Source organism: Cetorhinus maximus, chromosome 19 (genome assembly GCF_964194155.1).
Source record: "Cetorhinus maximus chromosome 19, sCetMax3.hap1.1, whole genome shotgun sequence".
Lineage (NCBI taxonomy): Eukaryota > Metazoa > Chordata > Chondrichthyes > Lamniformes > Cetorhinidae > Cetorhinus > Cetorhinus maximus.
The window spans coordinates 77582786-77606331 of record NC_135897.1 but is presented as its reverse complement, the minus strand read 5'-3'; the positions used below and the strand labels follow the sequence as shown (position 1 = coordinate 77606331).

The 23546-nt window shown below is 42.5% G+C and overlaps 1 protein-coding gene across 5 annotated transcripts in view; it reads right to left on the bottom strand.

Annotated features, from left to right (window-relative positions):
* Positions 1 to 23288, bottom strand: part of u2surp (U2 snRNP-associated SURP domain containing) — a 76720-nt gene extending 53432 nt beyond the window's left edge. For 2 of the 5 annotated variants that reach the window (XR_013579626.1, XM_078564218.1), the window contains exons 1-4: positions 22918 to 23035; positions 21522 to 21586; positions 5743 to 5952; positions 4584 to 4698 (exon numbers count right to left, since the gene is read on the bottom strand). Coding sequence is in view for 3 of the 5 variants with exons in the window: in XM_078564218.1 (XP_078420344.1) it covers positions 4584 to 4698; positions 5743 to 5913 (286 nt within the window). In the remaining 2 variants the exon portion in view is untranslated. Of the gene's footprint in view, positions 1 to 4583; positions 4699 to 5742; positions 5953 to 21521; positions 21587 to 22917 lie in introns of all 5 variants that reach the window. The other 3 variants (XM_078564221.1, XM_078564220.1, XM_078564219.1) reach the window with 3 other exon arrangements.
* Between the last annotated feature and the right edge of the window lie 258 nt (positions 23289 to 23546).

Genomic DNA, 23546 nt, shown 5'->3' with positions numbered 1-23546 from the left:
GGTGAAGTATGAAACTTGACACAGATCCTTTTCTTGATAGTAGGTTTATTCACAGAATGTAGCATTACACATGTTTCCTACCTACCAACACCCCAGTGTCCCAGAAGTCCTTGTTTTATATGCTTTTTTGATTGCCCATAATAATCTAATTAACAAATAAACTAATTAACCAATTGAAGGTCCATTTAAGGGGCACTAACAAAAAGCAAAGCTTTAAAAAGGAAACTCAAGTTAAATTAAAATGTTGTTTTGGGGCTGATGATATACTCCAGCCTGCAGCAGCCATAGGTCGCGGAAGGCCTCTAAGCATACCAACAGACACCACATGCTCTGCTCTGTCTCCCAGGCGCAAATAAAGCCACGGAAGATGTTGCAGACAGTCAGGCTGAACAACCCCCTCAACTGCCCGCTACCTGGACCTATTAATGGTCACCTTGGCTAGGCCCAGGAGCAGGCTCACAAGGAGGTCTTCCGCTCTGCCCGTCCCCCTCCACACCAGTGGCCAAAGATCAGGAGCATGGGGCTGAAGTGCAACCAAAATTTGAGGAGCAGCCCCGTCAAATGCTCAAAAATGGCTGCAACCTCAATCTATATATATGTAGAACACGGACTCCTCAAGGCAGCAGAAAGTCATTTTTTTAATACTCTTTTGAAACCAATTAAATAAAATAAACAACTAATTAAAAGCCCCTTAATTGGGCACTATAATGAAAAACAAAACTTTCAAAGGAAACTCATCAAATAAAAATAGGGGTTCCGGGACCGATGATGCGCGCCAGTCCCTCTGCACCCACCAGTTGCAGAAGGCCTCAAGCATACCTGCGGGCACCGCGTGCTCCCTCTCCAGGGACGCCCAGCCATGAATGTAGATGTGGAAGAGGGCAGACTGTCGGGCCAGACGAGCCCTTCCACAGCCTGCTTTCTGGACCTGTTAATGGCCACAGTGGCCAGGCCCAGAAGAGCAGGCCCATGAAGAGGTCCTCCGATCTGCCCATCCCCCTCTGTACTGGGTGGCCAAAGGTCAAGAGCGTGGGGCTGAAGTACAACCAAAATTTGAGGCACAGCCTCTTCAAATAATCAAATAGAGGCTGCAACCTCTGGCATCCTATATTGGCATAGAACATGGACTCCTCAAGGCTGCAGAAAGTCCTTTTTTTTCACTTTTTAGAAAAAAAACTCAATAAAATAAACAAAAATCAATAAATGAGGGGGTGACAACCCCTCGTCTGGCTCTAACAATAGATCTAAATTTTCCAAAATGAAACTTACAAAATCAAACCAAAATGTCATTTCCAGGGGTGATGATGCACCCTAGCCCCTGCGGTGCCCACCAGTCACAGACCTCTAGCATACCAGCAGATGCCCCATGCTACCTCTCCAGGCCCATCTGGCCTCGAACACACCCCACACAGAGGGGCTGATAGTTGGGACGGACGACCCCATCAAACACCCGCTGCCTGGACCTGTTGATGGCCACCTTGGCCAAGCCCAGAAGCAGGCTTATGAGGAGGTCCTCCTCCCTCCCCGCACCAGGTGACCAAAGATCAAGAGCATGGGGTTGAAGTACAACCAAAATTTGAGGCACAGCCTCTTCAAATAATCAAACAGGGGCTGCAACCTCTGCCATCCTATATAATAACGGAAAACGGACTCCTCAAGGCCACACAAAGTCCTTTTTCAACATATGCTCACGATACTTAATCAATCAACATCCTCCATCTGTTCATCCTTAATAATACAATTAACATTACATTAACATCCTTCAATCTTTGAGCAGCCAGTTGATGGTTAGCTGTATTTAAACTTCTGCACTCATAGAACACTTCCAAAAATAACACTGTCCAGGAGAAAAGTTTTGCAAAAACAACCACTAAAATACTGCCAAGTCCCGCCATGCTAAACTTTACCTTTTGGACTCTGAAAGAGTGCCACCATCTTCCCGAATACATCATGGGCACAACCCAATTTAGTTCTAATAGTTTCAAGTGCAAAGCTTTAGAAGCAGTTGCTTGTCTCTCTGCAACAGCAATTATGTTCACCACCAAACCCAACAAGAAGGCATACTGTCATAACCTAACCAGCCCATGTGACACCTTCTACCAGCTGTCATCCAAGCCTCAGAAGTTTTTTCTTCTGCCAAAAGACATAGAACTTGACATTCAACAAGTTGGAAGGAATAATGCAGAACAGCTTGCAAACATTATCAGTCACCTTAATGTTTTAGAAAGCCAGATCGAAAACCACATATGAAATCTACTGTCAACCGACTTAATTGTACGAACCAGGAGCAGGAGCAGGCCACTCGGCCTTTCAAGCCTGCTCCACCATTCAATAAGATCACAGCTGATCTAATTCTAACCTCCCGCTTACCCCCAATAACCTTTCATCCCCTTGTTAATCAAGAATCTATCTAGCTCTCCCATAAAAATATTCAAAGACCTGCTTCCACTGCCTTTTCAGGAAGAGAGTTCCAAAGACTCACGACCCTATGAGAGAAAAAAATTTCTCCTCATCTCTGCCTTTAATGAGAGACCCTTTACTTTTAAACCGTGACCCCTCGCTTTAGATTCTCCCACTAGAGGAAACATCCTCTCCACATCCACCCTGTCAAGAGCCCTCAGGATCTTAAAGGTTTTGATCAAGTCACCTCTTGCTCTTCTAAACTCCAGTGGGTACAGTCTAACTTGTCCAACCTTTCTTCATAAAACAACTCGCCCATTCCTGTTATTAGCCTAGTAAACCTTCTCTGAACGGCTTCTAAACGCATTTACATTTTTCCTTAAATAAGGAGACTAATTCTATACACAGTCCTCCAGGTGTGGTGTCATCAGTGACCTGTACAACTGTGTATAACCTACCTACTTTTGTATTCAATTCCCCACACAATAAATGATAACATTCTATTAGCTTTCCTAATTACTTGCTTACCTGCATATTAGCCTTTCGTGATTCATGCACTAGGAAACCAGATTCTTCTGAATCTCAGAGCTCTGCAATCTCTCACCATTTAGATATGCTTCTTTTCTATCCTTCCTGCCAAAATGGACAATTTCACATTTGCCCACATTATACTCCATTTGCCAGGTCTTTGCCCACTGAATTAACCTATGCCACTTTGTAGCCTCCTAATATCCTGTTCACAACTTACTTTCCTACATATCTTTGTGTCATCAGCAAATTTAGCAACCATAACATCTGTCCCTTCATTCAAGTCATTCATATAAATTATAAAAAGTTGAGGCCCCAGCACTGATCCCTGTGGCACATCACTCGTTAAATCCTGCCAACCAGAAAAATATCCATTTATGGCTACGCTGTTTCCTGTTAGCTAGCCAATCTTCTATCCATGCCAATATGTTAGCTCCCACACCATGAGCTTTTATTTTCTGCAATAGCCTTTGATGTGGGGTCTTCTGTAAATATAAGTGCAGTACACCCACCGGTTCCCCTTTATCCACAGCACGTGACTCCTTCGAAGTACTCTTTTCCAAATGCCCTGCTATAACATCTATAATAGCAGATTCTAATATTTTCCCTATGGCAAACGTTAAGCTAACAGGCCTGTAGATTCCTGCTTTCTGTCTCCCTCCCTTTTGGAATAAAGGAGTTACATTTGCTATTTTCCAATCTAACGGAGCCTTCCCCAAATCTAGGGAATTTTGGAAAATTAAAACCAACACATCAACAATTTCACTAGCCACTTCTTTCAAGACCCTAGGATGAAGTCCATCAGGACCCAGGCATATGTCAGTCTGCAGCTCCAACAATTTGCTCAATACCTCTTCCCTGGTGATTATAATTGTCCCGAGTTCCTCCCTCCCTTCTATTTCCTGATTTACAGCTATTTCTGGGAAGTTACTTGTATCCACTATAGTGAAAACCGATGCAAAATACCTGTTCAATTCATCTACCATCTCCTTACTTTCCATTATTATTCCCCAGGCTGGCTTTCTATAGGACAAACGCTCACTTTGTTAACTTTTTTCTTATTTAAATATTGATAGAAACTTTTACTATCTGTCTTTTTATTTCCAGCTAGTTTTCTCTTATACTCTAATTCAGATCCTCATGAGCAGCTTTGGCAAGCATACGTGGCTGCCATGAAATGAACTCCCTTTCTAGTGCCTAATGGTAAGTCAGGCTGGAGCCCCCTCCTGCTTAAACCCATTATCTATTTGGCCACTGATCGAAACGTAGCTTATTAGTTGTGGGTTCTTTCAAAGGTTATAAAACTACTTATGATAAAGAACTCACAAATAGTGTAGCAAACATGTCAAAAACACAGCCCAACTTAAGTGCGAGATGAAAAGTAGAAATGTTAGGATCCTAAAACACTTGGGGAACACTGAAGGCCACTTAGCACAACAAAACTGTCCATTTGGTACCACTTTGTTTCTGGGTTTTAAATCCTTACCAACATGGAAGAAATTGAGTTTTACCGTAGGAAAATAGCTCAAGCTTAGACATCAGCACTGCAAAATAACTTGCTCTAATTCTACCTGGAGTGTGAAAGGACTTCTGACATGACCCATTTCAATAAAGTGGTGTTTCCCCAACTTTCTGCATATAGTTCATAAACTCACCTCTTGTTGCATTTACAATGCCACCTCTTACAAAAGCTTTTACTTTACTGGAGTCTGCTCCCTCAAAGGAGGCCAAAAATTCTTCATAAATTTCAGCTGCTGCCTTCTCATCTTCCTGAAAGAAAATGTTTAACATCAGTGTGTTGCATTTGTAACAATTTTCTATTGACAGTTTCATAAAAAATTACACTTAAGATAATTTAGTCAATAAGAAAAGCATACACTAACTGTCCCATTGTTTGAAATATTGGCATGCGGCAAATTACAGAATTCTCTATCTATGCGTAAAACATACAAATGAATGCAACGCTAAGTAAACTGAAGGAAGGAGAAATCTAACAACCTCTGAGAATCCAAACATCTTTGTTTGAAAATTATGAAGGAAGAAGTCCATTCATTACCTTATTCCTGCTATTACTAGTATGTTTGTTCCCCAATGGCTAGCTGGTAAGGATAATACCCAAGCCATGCAGACCAAAGTATTCTGTTCTGTGCCTAATTAAGTCTTAATGTGGGTGACAATTTGGTTCAATGATTAGCTTCTACGAATGGGGGTGGTGGAGAGAAAAAAAGACTTCAATTACTGATCAATATCCAATGACCCTTGGTGCAAAGTGCGTGATTTCACAGGCATTGGATCAAAAAAGGATTGGGTTCAGCTGCAATGGCCTCCTCGCTTCCCATCCAAATAGTCAGCCAACACTCAGTGTCTAAGGCAAAAATTTTAAAAATTCTTTAAATCAAACATTGGAGGGCTGCTGGCAGCCTTGGAACCATGTCCTAAATGAGTCAGCTTCTCTAGAGTAAGAAGAAAGATTAGGTGAAAAAATTAAATTGGAAGACATAGTATTCTTATTTTTGGTATTTTTAATTATGCTGTCTTTCCAACCAATTCTGAAATAATTCTGATCTGAATAAAGTAGTAATTTTTAAAAATCATGCAAACTAAAAATCTGATAAGGGTGAAACGCAACTCCAAGTATTGGTGGTAAAATTGGCATATTTTTTAATTATTGAAATTATTTTCCTATTTCATCTCATCCTTCCCACAAACAAGCAAATGCTGAAAATAGAAGTAGCCAAAAACGAAAGATTTGTTAACAAGCGTTTAGACCCTTTGACAGAACTCTATCTTTTCTCTTTTCAGATACTAACATACCTGCTGTGCCTTTTCAGCACTCTTTTTACATTTCAGATTTGCAGAGTTTTTCTTTTTGTTCCTCCTGATTTCTTTTCCTATCTGCCTTCCATGTACACTATAAAGATTCCGTACCTTCTTTTTAATTTCCTCCTGTTCCTTTTTACTGAGGGTCCTCTTTGAGGCAGTCATTCTGTCAGCGTTGTCGGTTTTAAGTTAATCAGAAGCACGCTGGAGAAGAGAAAATAAGATTATCTTTGCAACTGATGACTAGCAGTAAATATCCAAAGTAATATCCTCTGAATTGTGAACTTTACAGGTAATTAAATGCCCAAGTAATTTTAGTATTTAAAATCAGTGAACACCTGGATAACATGAACACTATCCACAGAATTTACAGGCATCACATGTCTTTGCAAGCTCCATACAACTAATGAGCTAGAAAAAAAAGAGCAGAAAATGCTAGAACTCCATCAGCACCTCTTAAAAGAACAAGTCAACTTTTTTGATGCCCACCTTCCCCCCTAAATTTGGTGTTATTAAGCTCAATCCCATCCTGAGACTGCGTTTCATCAATAATTCCGCAGGTGTGATACCAGTTGTGTGAGGGGTGGTCCTATAATGGAAAAGAAAGTGTGCTAGTTTGATTGCTATGAAATTTCCGGATAATTTCTTCATGCCAGCCTTGAATGTTTGACCGTCCTTTTGGCTAGTCCATTTGAGGAAGGGTGATATGGTGAGGTTTTTACACGAGTGATACCATTGAGGCTGATAAATTGCTGAAACTCAGCACTCATAAACGCCGTGCCACTTTCAGATATGACCAATTCTGGCAGTCCGTGAGTGGCAAAACTTTGACGTAGCTTCTCAATTGTAGCAGAGGACGTTGGTGACTTCAGCTCATATATGCCCATCCATCAGGGCAGATTGGGCAGAGCCAATGGGGAACAAGGATGCCTGCTTCTCCTGAGCCCAACAGAGGTGATGCCTCTCAACGTCATAGGGCTGACTGCAACAGTGGCCACAGCATCCAAAGTTGCTAAGAACATTGAGGGCGATGGCATTTTCCTTCATCAGAATTCAGTTCAAACTAAAAGTCTACCCCATATTTTCCTGTTTTTTTTCTTTACAGATGTTGACAGACTAGTTGTGTATTTCTAGCATTTATATTCTCCTGCCAGAATTGTTTTTTTTTTAAATATAGAAAACAGTTTTTACAGCAACTTGGTTCAAAAGTTACAGAAACACAAGGTAATGTGATTAACAGCTGACAAATGTCACTGGCCCATAGTTTTATTTAAAACTGTTTAAAGAACCTCTTGGGTTTGATAAAGATCTTCTGCGCTCAATACACACAAGGGTTTAATAGGGGATGTTTGCAAAGAGCACGTGCAACTCCATGCATTTGTACAGGTCAACAAGCTAAAGTTAGCCTAAATATATTTAGACCAGTTAACGCCAATATCACTAACCCTACTGCTACATATAATTAACATTATGTCAGCCTTTTGTTAATTGTTGAGCTACACAATATTTCTTTCACACTGTAGCTTTGTAATTCAAAACAGAAAACATGTCAGAAAGTGAACACTTGTGGCACATATACAACTGCACTGCATTAGCGGAGGAACTAAAATACCACTCCTGTCATGATGTACTCTCTGAACACAGTAGTTGGCGTTGAAAGCTCTTGTCATGCTTGACAGAATGATCTTTAACAATATTTGCAAGCAAAAGGATTCAAATTTCATAACTGCATACTACATCAACAGAATGCACATACATTAAGTGCATGGATAAAAGTGAAGAGCATGACAAGGAAGAATATGAAGAAATTAAGTAAAAACAATTAAGGTAAAGAAAAACTATGAAATTAAATTATCAGGACATGAAAAAAACTGGTGTTTATATCATGTCTTTCTTGTAATTAGATATCCCAAGGCATTTCACAGGAGAGTTAACAAAATTTGGCACAGGGCCACATGAGGAGGCATTAGGACAGATAGGTTTTAAGGAGTTTCTTAAAGGAAGAAAGGGTGGCTGAGAGGCAGAAAGGTTTATGGGAGGAATTCCAGAGCTTGCAGCCACCAATACTGGAGCAATTAAAATTGGAGATGTTCAAGAGGTCAGAACTAGAGGAGCACAGATGTCTAAGAGTTGTATGGTTCGAGTAGATTAGTGATAGGGAGGGGCAAGGTAATGGAGTGATTCAAAAGCAAGGATGAAAATTTTAAAATTGAGGCATTGCTTAGCTGGCAGCCAATGTAGGTCAGCAAGCACAGGGATGATGGGGGAACTGGACATGTTTTTTTTATTCCTTCATTGGAAGTTAGCATCACTGGCAAGGCCAGCATTTGTTGCCCATCCTGAGTCCTTCAGAAGGTGGTGGGGAGCTGCCTTCTTGAACCGCTGAAGTCCATCTGGTGCAGATACATCCACAGTGCTGTTAGGTAGGGAGTTCCATGATTTTGATGCCACAACAGTTCAAGAATGGTAATGGCGAGATAGTTCCAAGTCAGGATGGTGTGTGGCTTGGAGGGGAACTTGCAGGCAGTGGTATTCCCATTCATCTGCTGCCCTTAACCTTCTAGGTGATAGAGGTCACAGGTTTGGAAGGTGCTGCTGGAGGAGCCTTGGTGAGTTGCTGCAGTGCATCTTGTAAATGATACATACTGCTGTCAATGTGTGTCAATAGTAGAGGGAGTGTATGTTTAAGTTGGTGGATGCGGTGCCAATCAAGTGGGTTGCTTTGGCCTGGATGCTTCGAGTGCTGCTGAAGCCGCACTCGGACAGCCAAGTAGAGAGTATTTCATCATACTCCTGACTTGCAGCTTGTAGATAGTGGAAAGGCTTTGGGGAGTAAAGAGGTGAGTTATTCACCTCAGAATTCCCAGGCTCTGACCTGCTCTTGCAGCCACAGTATTTATTTGGCTAATCCAGCTCAGTTCCTGATCAATGGTAACAACCCCTCTCCACCCCAGGGTGTTGATAGTGGGAGATTCAGCCATGGTGCCACTAAATGCCTTGGGAGCTGCTTAGATTCTCTCTTGTTGGAGGTGGCCATTGCCTGGCACTTGTATGACACGAAATGTTATTTACCACTTATCAGCCCAAGCCTGAATGTTGTCCAGGGCTTGCTACATATGGACACAGGCAGCTTCAGTATTCGGGGAGTTGCGAAAAGAGAACATTATGCAGTCATCAGCAAACAGCCTTACTTCTGTCCTTATGATGGAGGGAAGGTCAATAATGAAGCAGCTAATTATCATTGGGCCGAGGACAGTCCACTGAAGAACTCCTGCAGTGATGTCCTGGGACTTAGATAATTGGCCTCCAACAACCATAACCAATTTCCTCTGTGCTGGATATGACTCCAACCAGTAAAGAGATTTCCCCCCCGATTCCCATTGACTTCAAATTAGCCAGGACTTCTTGATGCCACACACAGTCAAATTCTGCCTTGATGTCAAGGACAGTCATTCTCACCTCCTCTCGTGTTCAATGCTTTTGTGCATGTTTGGACCGAGGCTGTGAGGTCAGGTGCCGAGTGCCACGACAGAACCCAAACTGTGTGCCAGTGAGCAGGTTCTTGCTGACTAAGCGTCGCTTATAGAACTGTAGACAACCCCTTCCATCACTTTGCTGATGATCGAAGCACCAACTTTTGATTTTTAATAGGGTGTAAATGTTACAGAATTCAGTGCTAGAACCACTGCTTCTTGATATATAAATGAACTGGATATTGGAAGACAGAGTAAAATTTCAAAATTTGTCGATGATACCAAACTTGGGAGGTGTGGCTGACAGTTAAGAAAACAAATGACTGCAACAGGACATAGTTAATCTAGCACAGTAAACAAATAAGTGACAGGTGGAAGAGAAGTATGGGGTGATGCATTTTGGCATAAGGGATAGGAAGAGGCAATATAGGCTAAATGGTACAGTCTTAAAGGTTTTATAGGGACAGAGAGACCTGGGGTTCCTGTGAATAGATCTTTGAAGGTGGGAGAACATATTGTAAGAATAAACAAAAACAGAATTACCTGGAAAAACTCAGCAGGTCTGGCAGGTTTTCTGCCAGACCTGCTGAGTTTTTCCAGGTAATTCTGTTTTTGTTTTGGATTTCCAGCATCCGCAGTAGCTTTTAGCTTTTTGTTTTTATATTGTAAGAATAGTTAGCAAAGCATATGTGATCTTGGCTTCATAAATAGAGATATTGAGTATAAAAGCAGGGAAATTATGCTGAACCTTTGTAAAGCCCTGGAGGCCACAACTATGGTACTACATTGAGTTCTGGTCATCACACTTTAGGAAGGATGTGAGGGTCCTCGGGAGGGTCCAGAGATTTATGGGAATGGTGGGGATTTTACTGCTTGGACCAGGAGCCTGGTGGCTGGGGTTTGGTCACCTCCTTGAGAGCATTAGTTTGCAGGTTTTCAAGTTGGAAAACTTACTTTACCAGGAGGATCATGTGAAGATTGCTGTCTCCCTCCGTGTAACCAGCTAAGTCAACATACTGCCAATATACTGAACTTCTGCCCTGAGAGATCCGTTCCTAGTGCCATCACAACCATTCACACTGTGTCAAGTCAAACAGCTTCCCCAGCCATACAAACTAAAAAGCAAACAGAATGGTTCCAGAGATGAGGGATTTTAGGTTGAAGAAGCTGGTGTTGCTTTCCTTGGAGAAAAGAAAATTGAGGGGAGTGTTCAAGATTATGACAGGTTTATGTACGGTAGGCAATGAAAAGTTGTTCCCAATAGCCGATGGTACAGGACCAAGGTACACAGGTTTAAGGTTTTGGGTCAAAGGTGCAGGCAAGGTGTGAGGTAGAAATCTTTTTATGTATTGAGTGCAATGACCTGGAAATCCCAGCCTATGAAGGTAGGGATGATGAATGGTTTCAGAAGAAAATTGGATGGGCACTAGCAGGAAATAAACTTACAGGGCTATGGGATAAGAGTGGGGAAATGGGACTAAATGGATTGCTGTACAGAGAGCCAGCATGGACTCATGCGCCGAATCTCAGAATCTTTAGAGTGTAGGAGACATTCAGCCCACCAAGTCTGCACTGGCTCTCTGAAAGAGCATTCTACCAAGACCAACTCCCCTGCCTTATCCCCGTAACCTTGCATATTCATTCTTTTAAGATAGCAATCCAATTCACTTTTGAATACCTCGATCGAACCTGCCTCCACCACCCTCCCATAAAGTTGATTCCAGGCTCCAACCACCCTCTCGGTGAAAAATATTCCCTCACATCACTTTTATTCCATTTGACATAAGATAAGGCTGAAGCATTCGCAACAATCTTCGGCCAGAGGTGCCGAGTGGATGATCCATCTCGACCTCCTCCGGAGGTCCCCAGCATCATAGATGCCAGTCTTCAGCCAATTCAATTCACTCCATGTGATTTCAAGAAATGGCTAAAGGCACTGGATACTGCAAAGGCTATGGGACCTGACAATATTCCAGCAATAGCACTGAAGACTTGCGCTCCAGAACTTGCCGCATCCCTAGCTGTTCCAGTACAGGTACAACACTGGCATCTGCCCAGCCATGTGGAAAATTGCCCAGGTGTGTCCTGTACACAAAAAACAGGACAAATCCAACCCAGCCAATTACCGCCCCATCAGTCTACTCTCGGTCATCAGTAAAGTAATGGAAGGGGTCATCAACAGGTGCCATCAAGTGGCACTTGCTTAGCAATAACCTGTTCACTGATGCCCAGTTTGGGTTCCACCAGGGCCACTCAGCTCCTGACCTCATTACAGCCTTGGGTCAAACTTGGACAAAAGACCTGAACTCCTGAGGTGAAGTGAGAGTGACTGCCCTTGACATCAAGGCACCATTTGACCAAGTGTGGCATCAAGGAGGGCTAGCAAAACTAGGATCAATGGGAATCAGGGGGAAAACTCTCCGCTGATTGGAGTCATACTAGCACAAAGGAAGATGGTTGTGATTGTTAGAGGTCAGTGATCTCAGCTCCAGGACATCACTGCAGGAATTCCTCAGGGTAGTGTCCTAGGTACAACCGTCTTCAGCTGCCTCATCAATGACTTTCCTTCCATCATAAGGTCAGAAGTGGGGATGTTCGCTGATGACTGCACAATGTTCAGCACCATTTGCAACTCCTCAGATACTGAAGCAGTCCATGTCCAAATGCAGCTAGACCTGGACAACATCCAGGCTTGGGTTGACAAGTGACAAGTAACATTCGCGCCACACAAGTGTCAGGCAATGATCATCTCCAATAAGAAAGGTTCCAACCATCACCCCGTGATGTTCAGTGGCATTACCATCACTGAATCTCCTACTATCAACATCCTGGGGGTTACCATTGACCAGAAACTAAACTGGACTAGCCATATAAATACTGTGACTACAAGAGCAAGTCAGAGGCTAGGAATCTATGAATGAGTAACTCACCTCCTGACTCCCCAAAGCCTGTCCACCATCTACAAGGCACGAGTCATAAGTGTGATGGAACACCCCCCACTTGCCTGGATGAGTGCAGCTGCCATAACACTCAAGAAGTTTGATACGATCCAGGACAAAGCAGTCCGCTTGATTGGTACCACATCCACAAACATTCACTCCCTCCACCACCAACGCACAGTAGCAGCAGTGTGTACCATCTACAAGATGCACTGCAGGAATTCACCAAGGCTCCTGAGACAGCATCTTCCAAACCCATGACCACTACCACCTAGAAGGACAAGGGCAGCAGATAGATGTGAACACCACCACCTGGAAGTTCCTCTCCAAGTCACTCACCGTCCTGACTTGGAAATATATCGCCGTTCCTTCACTGTCGCTGGGTCAAAATCCTGGAACTCCTTTCCTAACAGCACTGTGGTTGTACCTACACCACATGGACTGCAGTGGTTCAAGAAGGCAGCTCACCATCGCCTTTTCAAGGGCAACTAGGGGTGGGCAATAAATGCTGGCCCAGCCAGCGAAGCCCACATCCTGCGAATGAATTTTTAAAAATGACGATTATTTCTATTTCTAATCTGTGTCCACTAGTTCTTGATGCTCCCTTGAGTGGGAACAGTTTCTCACTATTTACCCTGTCCATACCTCTCAGGATCTTGAATATCTCTTTCAAGCCTCCTCTCAGCCTTCTTTCCTGAAAGGAAAACAGTCCCAATCTTTCCAATCTATCCTCATAGATAGGTTCTTGGAATCATTCTTGTGATTCTCCTCTTTCCACTCTCTCACACCCTTCCTCAAGTATGGTGCCGAGGACTGGACTCAGTACTCCAGATGAGGCCTAACTAGTGTCTTATGCCACTTCAGCATGACCTCTCTAATATTGTACTCAATGTCCCTATTAATAAAGCCTAAGGTACTAAAAGATTTATTAACTGCTCTATCAACATGCCCTGCCATCTTCACTGACTTATGGACATATACACCAAGGTCCCTCTGTTCTTACACCTTCTTTAGAGTTTCTCCCTTTATTTTATACGGTCTCTCCATATTCTTCCTGCCAAAATGAATCACCTCACACTTCTCTGTAACTTATTGGCATGGATAGAAGTTTGGCTAGCTAACTGGAAACAGAGGGTAGCCATAAATGGATATATTTTTGGTTGACAGGATGTAACGAGTAGTGTGCCACAGGGATCAGTGCTGGGGCCTCAGCTTTTTATAATTTATATGAATGACTTGGATGAAGGGACAAATAGTATGGCTGCTAAATTTGCTGATGACACAAAGATAGGTAAGAAAGTGAGTTGTGAACAGGATGTAAGGAGGCTACAAAGTGATATGGATAGGTTAAGTGAGTGGACAAAGGTCTGGCAAATGGCGTATAATGTTGGAAAATGTGAAATTGTCCATTTTGCCAGGAAAGATAAAAAACATATTATCTAAATGGTGAGAGATTGCAGTGTTCTGAGATTCAGAGGGATCTGGATGTCCTAGTGCATGAATCACAAAAGGCTAGTATGCAGGTACAGTAAGTAATTAGGAAAGCTAATAGATTATCATTTATTGTGAGGGAAATTGGATACAAAAGTAGGGAGGTTATGCTTCAGTTGTACAGGGCACTGGTGAGATCATATCTGGAGTAGTGTACAGTATTAGTCTCCTTATTTAAGGAAAGATGTAAATGTGTTAGCAGTTCAGAGAAGGTTTACTAGGCTAATACCAGGAATGAGTGGGTTGTCTTATGAGGCAAGGTTGGGCAGGTTAGACTTGTATCCACTGGAGTTTAGAAGAGTAAGAGGAAACTTGATCAAAACTTTTAAGATCCCAAGAGGCCTTGACAGAGTGGATGTGAAGATGTTTCCTCTTGTGGGAAAATCTAGAACTAGGGATCACAGTTTAAAAATAAAGGGTCGCTCATTTAAGACAGAGATGAGAAAGATTTTTTTTCTCATAGGGTCACGAGTCTTTGGATCTCTCTTCCTCAAAAAGGCAGTGGAAGCAGAGTCTTTCAATATTTTTAAGGGAGAGCTAGGTAGATTCTTGATTAACAAGGGGTGAAAGGCTATCGGGGGTAGGCAGGAGGTTACAATCAGATCAGTCAAGATCTTATTGGAGTAGGTTTGAAGGGCTGAGTGGCCTTCTCCTGCTCCTAGTTCATATGTTCCCCGAAGGACATTCATGAACCAGATAGGTTTTTATGACAATCGATAATAGTTTCATTACTGAGATTGGTTTTCAATTCCAGATTTTATCAACTGAACTTAAGATTCCACCTGGAAAAACTCAGCAGGTCTGGCAGCATCTGCGGAGAGGAACACAGTTAACGTTTCGAGTCCGAATGATCTGTTGAAGGGTCATTCGGACTTGAAACGTTAACTGTCTTCCTCTCCGCAGATGCTGCCAGACCTGCTGAGTTTTTCCAGGTATTTTTGTTTTTGTTTTGGATTTCCAGCATCCGCAGTTTTTTGCTTTTATCTTAAGATTCCACCAGCTGCCATGGTGGGATTTGAACCCGTGTCCCCAAAGCATTAGCCTGGGTCTCTGGATTACTAGTCCAGTAACATTACCACTATGCCACCATCTCCCCCATTGAGCACCGAAACAGCGCTTATAGAAATCCGGACTACTAGAGGCACAAACAGGTTTTTTAAAAACTATTTTGGTCATTCAAAGTGCATTTACAATACATCTTTAGTATCTGTTTTTTTGCTTTATAACGATGCTAATTATCACAATTAACACAAAAAAACATCAGCTCAAACTCACTCCCGAAGGTGTGGCATATGGCAAAAATCATTGCCATTCCAAAACCTGGAAAAGATCTTATATTGGCAGCAAGCCATTGACCAATTTCACTACTTTGGGTGCTTTAGGCTCTTTGAGCGCCTTATCCTACAACACGTATCTGGAAGTAGAGACCATCATTAATGTCAACCGAGCTCCTTTCCATAAGGGGCGCGGCACATGATCAAGTTCTGGCACTCACCACCTGCATCGAAAATGGCTTCCAAAAGAAACTGAAGACAGGCATGCAGCTACTGGACTTCACTGCTGCCTATGATACAGTGTAGCACACTAGCCTGCTCCCAAAGCTGTCCAAAATGCTTCCAACTTGGGTTTGAAACACTCCGTCGCAACAGCCAATTCAGAGTCCACCTTGGACAAGACAGACGTGCAGGGAGGAGACAGGCTAATGCACTACCAGAGGGCTCAATGTTAGCCCCAACCCTGTTCAATATTTTTACAAATGACCTGCCGACAACCACGTCCCACAAGTTCCCCTATGCTGATGACATCTGTTGTAACATCCAAGCTCCTTCTGCACTCTGGACCAGATCCTTAATGAAGGCATGACAAAGTTGACTGCAGTACGTTGCATCTCATGTTAAATTTCTCTAAAACCATATCCTGTATATTCCACCTCCACAATGTCAGTACAAAAAAAAATTGCATATCTACATGAATGGCCAGAGACTAAAGCATAATACCAACCCAACATGCTTGGGAGTGATTCTCGATCTGACCATGTCCTTCCAGGAACATCTGAAGAAAATAGCTAAGGTCAAAACCAGAAACAATCTACTAACCAAACTTGTTGGATCTACGTGGGATGCTGCTGTCACAACACTCCAGGCTTCAGCACTTGCCCCATCGTACTCCACAGCAGAGTACTGTGCAAAGATCATCACACACACATCTCGTTGACACTCAATTGAATGCAACTACTCAACACCCGTCGCCTGGCTTCCTGTCCTCGCAAACATCATTCCCCTACACATCAGCCAACTGTTGAAAAGCCACAAGTTGGACGAAACCATCCATGCTGCACCTCACTTACCACTCCATGATGACCTGTTCAACCTGGCCTTCCATCTCGGCATTACATATGGAGCACCATTCCTGAGCATGATACCAGCGAAAATCCTTTGGATCAAGAAATGGAAAACGTGGGAAGTCACTAACAAGTTCCTTGTGACACACCCCATCTGTCAAATGGCAGACTTTGAACTACCACAGTGACAGTGGTCCTTGTTAAATAGGTTCAGGACAGGCCAGGGCCCCTGTGCAGCCAACCTCCACCGCTGGGGCCTCAGTACAAAACCCTTACGCACTTGTGAAAAGACATAAATAATGCAGCATATTACCGAGAGGTGTATCCTCCACAGGCTTTGTGGCGGACTAATCACCTTAAACTCAGCAAATGAGAAGGCTATCGCTTGGCTTTGGGGATTTGCATTTGCTACATAAATAATAAAATGCTATTTATATATATGCAGTTTGTATTCAGAGTCAGGGACAAGCCTGGCACAAGAGCAAAGCAGACAGAGCTCCATGAAGGAAGGAACTACACTGTTCTGCTACAGATGCAAGTCAGCTCTTAATACCAGACATACACAACACAAAAGCAAAATACTGCAGATGCTGGAAATCTAAAATAAAAACTGAAAATGCTAGAAATACTCAGCAGGTCTAGAAGCATCTGTGGAAAGAGAAATGAGTTAACATTTCAGATCCAGGGCCTTTTGTCGGAACTGGAAAACGTTAGAACCATAGAACACTACAGCACAGAAAACAGGCCATTCGGCCCTTCTAGTCTGTGCCGAGATGTAACAGGTTTTAAGCAAGCACAGAGGCAGGGGAAGGTAGGGTGAGAACAAAAGGGAGAGTCTGTGATAGGATTGGAAGGCTGGAGTGACTAAATGGCAAAAGGGATGATGGTAAAATGCAAAAGCAGATGGTAATGGGACAAGAAACAAAAAGTTGTTTTGAGAAGGTGCAAGTTTGAATGGCAGAATTATCAACAGCTGTTGCCTGAGAAAAATGAAGGCAAAGGTTGTGATCTGAAATTGTTTAACTCAATGTTAAATCCTAAAGACTGCAACATGCCTAGACATAGGAACAGGAAAAGGCTATTTAGCCCCTCCAGCCTGCTCTGTCGTTACATAGGATACACTGTACAGAAGCAGGCCATTTAGCTCAACCAGTCCATGCTAGTGTTTATGCTCCACTCGATCCTTCCCACATCTTGCCCCAACTAAACCTACCATCGTAACCATCCATCCCTTTCTCTCTAATTCATTCAATTTAATGCGAGCATGGTTAATCTGTGACCTAACTCCATAAACCCACCTTTGACCCATATTCCTTCTTAACATGGGTTTTTCATAGCCAACCTCAGTTTTAATCCAGCATCAACTGGAAAGAGTTTTGTGGAAAGAGTTCTGAACTTCTACCACCATTTGCCTGCTAAGTGTTTCCTAATATTACTCCTGTAAGATATGGCTGTAATTTTTAAGGCCATGCCCCCTTGTTGTAGGCTTCCCAACCAGCAGAAATAGTTTCTCCTTCTGTTCCCTCTAATAAATGAAATCTCCAATCAAATCACCGCATTAGCACCTAAATTCATAAGAATGCAACTCGAGTTTAAACAAAAGCTGAGATACCGTTTCAAGCTTATGTTGAGCTCCATTGTAATAATGTAGGGGGCCACGGACAGAGGTAAGAATAAGAGTACAGCAGTGAATTAAAATGAATGGAAGCTCATACATCGTCCTCCGTCTCCACCGCCTCCAGCATGATCCAACACTTCTTCCCCTCCCCCACCAACATTTCAAAGGACTGTTCCCTCCACAGCACCCTGGCCGACTCCTCAATCCCCTCCTCCTCTTCACACAGCACGTTCCCATGCAAGCACAGGAGATGCAACACCTGCCCTTTACCTCCTCCCTTTTCACTGTCCAAGGCTCCAAATATTCCTTCCAAGTAAAGCATTGATTTACTTGTACTTAATTTCACTTTTGTGCAATGCATCCACTACTCACAATGCAGACTCCGCTACATCAGGGAAGCCAAATTTAGATTGGGCAACCGATTAGCATAACACCTCTGTCCAGTACGCAAGTGTGGTTATGATCTGGAATGCCCTGTCTGAAACGGTGACAAAGGCAGGTTCAATTCCTGCTTTCATAAGAGAGCTGGATAAGCACCTGAAGGAAAAAAAATGCAGAGCTATGAGGGAAGGACAAGGGGAGTGGAACTAGCTAAATTGCTCCTGTAGAGAGCTAGGGTAGGATGGGCTCTATGGGTCAAATAGCCTCCTGTAACCACTCTATAATTCAATTACTTAATCTCTCCTGCATTTCACTCCAAAGACCTTCACCATTGTTCTTTCTCCCCTCCATACTTGCTTAGGGCCGGCTGTATCTATAACTTTTTCAAGTTCTGACGAAAGGTTATCAACCTGAAACGCTAACTGTCTCTCTCTCCACAAATGCTGCCAGACTGACTGAGTATTCCCAGTACTGTTTTTATTGTACATTACACAAGCTTTGTGCCGATGTAATGCCAATGCCACTTTGTACAGATGTTAACTTCAGTAATAAATACACCTTGGATTATTCACCCTTATGCCAAATGCATTGGTTATATCATTGCACACAACACAACTTCTCTGACTTAAAACAGATCCAAGAAAAATTGCACTGGAAGATGGGACAATCCCAATCTCCTTCACAAACCACAGTTTGTCACTACAATCAGGATAGTCTCTTAGACAATACCAAATCTTCAATTTTCCTTTCAGGGCAGGACCAGCACCTGGAATTAGGAGGGACAGCTCCCAATCTCAATTTATATCAACTATTGTTAATAGAAAATCACACCAAATATTCTTCATTCAGGGAGCATGCTAATTTTGCTTTCTTTTTAAATACATTTTACTCAAGGAAGAAACGATAGAAAGTAAACCTGCAGAGGAGTATTTTGAATACAAATCTTCAACCCTCCCCAATTAACACTCTCCTTTAAGTCAGATATATTTTGCAAATGAACTGCGCACATTTCCACTGCCTAAGCATGTTTGCTTTAACCGTCAAGTGCTGTTTCTGGACTTCTGAACTTCCAGATGAACTTATTTAGATATGTATCAACTCCACTCCTGATCACAACCCTAGTTAGGTGAGCAATAAAAAGTCCAAGATCCTGACCAGCCTGTCAAAAAATATCTCGACTGAAGGCTGCATCAGGAAGGTCACCAATACCTTCTGCTTGTATTAATTACAAAGTATGGTCAATGCAATACCATGTCTCAAAGTTGCATTACTGGACTATGTTAGGTTGCATTCCACTTCCATGAAAATGACAATGCCAATTATTAAAGAAATAACAAGCACCATATTTTAGTAACAATCACATCCCCAAATATATTGTAAAAATAAATAGTAGAGCCTACTGATACGAAATTTGCAAGCAGACCTAATTACACGCAGACTTAATATTAGCACTATAGTATTGGTTACTCAGTATATTTAATAGATCGGTGATATACCATATAGGATAATTCACATGATAATGTGTCTTAATACTGTGCCAATATAATTGTGATACTTGAATTCATCTCCAATTGCTACCAACTAACAACCATGACCACAGCTGTACTGATGAGTACTTGGAGGGAGAGCACCTTCAGCTTCATAGCACCAGAGTAAATAATACTGAGTGACCAATAAAAGGAAAATCTCCGCCACTGTAAAAAAAAATGAAGGTAAGATTACACAAAATCAAAAAGATTATTTCAGCTTATCTGGCAAGACCCAAGTTCAAAGACAGAATAAATACCTAAACCCTCATTCGCTTTCTTGCCTAACATCCATCTGAAAGAATTTAGCCCCTGTGCAATCAATTCCAAATAATAACCATGCCACAGGTGAAATATATTTTATGTCCATTCATCTCCATCCTAGGCTTCGATCCATGGCCCCCTCCTTGCTTTTCTCAATGTTATAGTCAACAGTTTCTTAAGGGTCAACTTACCATGGCCTTAAGAATCATGAATTCCTTAATATGATCACATCACAACTTTTACAGAAAAAAAACACAACTTCTGTAGTTTCATGTAGCTTAGATGTATAATGCCAGGTATCAGACAGTTGGCCCTTTGCTGCAGTTGTTTCAATGCCATAATGTTCTTTCTGTAATATGGCAATTAGAATTGCACCCTATCATTGGAGGGTTCTTTTTAAACAGTTCACAGGGACAAAAACTTCACCTGGCTACCACTGCACTTTACAGCAGTGCTGCAGTCTAAATCTGTAGCTCAAGTTATTTGGTCAAGTCCTTTTATATAAATAAATCATGCTAACATCCAAGAGCTATTCTATATACTATGCCCTTTTTTATTCTTAAATCTGTATTCCAACATGAAAAGTCTCCTCTATTACACAGGACTTTAATAGTCCTAGATTAAAACATTCCAATTCCTTAGACATGTGAATCTATTCCATAAAGAACATCAACATAGCATTTACCCAGAAATTTCATAAGTGTAAACTGTATGAACATCAGAAATGTCAAACGCATGCATTCCCTCTGACTACTGTATGGATCTCAAACTTCAACAGATCTTGACTCTCATTCCACAACAGCGATGATCATTACCTTAAGCAACACATTTGTTCTACATTTGCCACCACTTTATTGGCTGTTACAAAGTATGATTCCTGACAAACTCAAAAGAATTCAAAATTTTATAGGAACAAAAAGTAATACTGCATGAATAAAATCCTGTAAAATTAAAAGCACTCTCCAATAAGACAAGTCCAATAATGGCTAATCTAGGTTTAAGACTTAGCAAGGTCAACTAAAGCACAAGCAGCCCAAATCTCTCTCCATCATTCAGTGTAACTTCAGAACACGTCCTGTACACAGAGCTTTCCTAACTCCTAGCTGTATTTCCACAATATATGAGGTACTGAACCTTCTCTTATGAATCTCAGTAAATTTTGTCATGCTCCAACTTGAGATTGGCTGTGAATTCCAATTTAACATAAAAGTTTAATCTGAACAAAATTAAACTCAGGCATTTACACAACTTTGAAAACAAATCACATCCACAACTTTTACTTCAGAAGCAAATGTTTCTCCTCCTCATTGCACAAATTGGTCAACAAAATCTAATAAATGTATAACTTACATACTGCATTTTATGGTATGTAAAACAATACAATTTCAGTTCAAGGTGGTTCTCTCGGATCAGCTAATCAGATGCTTATCACAAAATCACAGAATTGATGTACAATTGAAGACTTAATATTATGTAAAACACCTTGATTCAAATATATCCCCAAGTATCCAAATATTCAACTAATGAAAATACAAGGGCTACTCTGTACACCTCTGATCAAGGTACTTAAAAAATGCTTAATCAGGAAAAAATAACTGGCACACAATAATGATGAATCAACAGAAAATAGGATACTTTGTTGTATACTGTTCAAAAGATTGTTCAGATATTCAAGAATGACATATCTTTTGAAAATTACTTGCAATTTAAAACATTTTCTATGAGAACAATAATACATACCAGTTTGTGTAACAAGTTCTTATAACTTTGCAGTGGACAACTCAGCAATGCATCACTTGCACCTGCTGGGTTAAATCAAATATTTTACACAAAAATACTTAATAACTGGCATGCAATATGATTTCTAACCAACTAAACAATCAATCCACAATGTATTGGTGTGTCATGTGACAGTATGGAATGATGGGACGTGGGACCCTTCAAACATAATTCTTTCCAAAACTACTGAGCTCCCAAACTTAGCCAGGTCTGACAAGAAGCTCAAACACAGGAGGCAAACTAAAGAATTGGGGCGAAGTAATTTAAGAGCTACAGCTAACTTCTGAAAGGAAGTTAATGTTTCTACAGTTAACAAATCTGAAACACTTTATTCAATAAAGCCAATCAAAACACTAAATTGTTTTGCACAAGACAATAGGTTTTCTGGGGAAAAAAATTAAGAGTTCACAGTATATACCAAAATTTAAGGTGACATTAACGAGTCATGGTTAAATGGCATCAGCATGATTGACACACTTCACAACTAACAAAATCATCTGAGGCACTTATTCCATCCCCTCTCACCCTTTTCAAAAAAGTTGTCCAGCCACTTACAGTAAACCCGGGAAAGGTGCAATGACATATAACAGCATGCATTTACCATGGTACCTGCAATTCTGGGGTGATGGGTGAACCCAAGAGCACTACTTTGGAGTATATCTTTTTTTAATTGAAAATACTTTTCAAAGTGTCATTTTTAAAATGCTTAGTTTAAAAGACGCATTAAACAGTGGACAATTGTACTCTTGGGGCTCAACATTTATTTTTGGCGCTCTAAACCAAACACGCTCCCATGCAAGTGTGACAGAGTTACAGATCTGACTGAGGCACTGCAGTGGATCGGAGTTGTGCAAGTCACATTCCCCTGGGTTGTGTGAGGTGGGTGCGGGCAATTGCATTTTGATTAAATCCCCATCCCGGGCGTGGGGACAGGAATCACCGAACAACAAAGAAACTCAACATATTTTTTTACAAATCAATGCTTCAAAGACGCGGCTTCGGCAGGAGGTCGGGCGCCCAGTGGCTTTGCCCCGTGGCTCAAACCCGCCGGCAGTAAAGGGTGTCCCCCCACCATCCCCAGAACCCCGGCCAGGAGCTGCCGTCCCCCCTTCTCTCTCTCTCTCTCTCTCTCTCCTTCTCCCCCCCCCACCCCCCCACCCCGCCCCCCAAGCTCCTCAGGCCCCGGCCCAGGGCCCCAGGCCTCCTCGCGTGTACCAGCGCCCGGGCTCTTGGGCCTGACCTCGACAGGCCACGGCCTCGACCTTTCCCAAACAAGGTTACGAAGCAGCCTCAGCTCCCTCCCCCCCAACCACGGCCGCCGGCTGCGGCACCCCAGCCCCCGCCGCCTCTCGCCTACCTCACAAACGCTGCCCACGCCGTGTTTCCCCGAGATCCGCACTGTTTTGTCCGCCATTTTCCTCCCTCACGGGTTAATCGAGCGCCGAGTCGGGACAGGCATCGATGGGAGGGGAGGGGAGTGGGGGGAGGAGTCCGGCTGCTCACGTGACGCTGCTCCAGTCTGCTCCAGTCTACTCCACACAGTGAGGACCAAGGTTTGCAAATCCAGCCATCCCAGCTGCTGGAATGGCAAAAAAAAAGAACCCCCTAGAAAGTGCTGGAAATACTCATCAGGTCAAGCAGCATCTGTGGAAAGAGAAACAGAGTTAATGTTTCAGGTCTCTCTCTCTGTCCTTTCATCAGAATTGATTGCATTTCTAACTTCTCCCAGCTCCGACGAAAGGTCCCAGGCCTGAAGCACAGGCCAGATTTCCAGCAACCGCAGTGCTCTGCTTTTTTTGATCTCAGTCAGCGGCAAACCATCTTGCAACGTGACGCTTGACGGCGGGAGATCTCCTTCTATGACGGAGAGAATGGGTTCGGAGCCCGAAAGCTCTGCCAACGTCACTCAGTAACTTGCAAACGTGGCAGGAGTTCCAGAATTATGATGCTGAGGGGGTGTTTCCCCTCGTGGGGGGTACCTAGAAC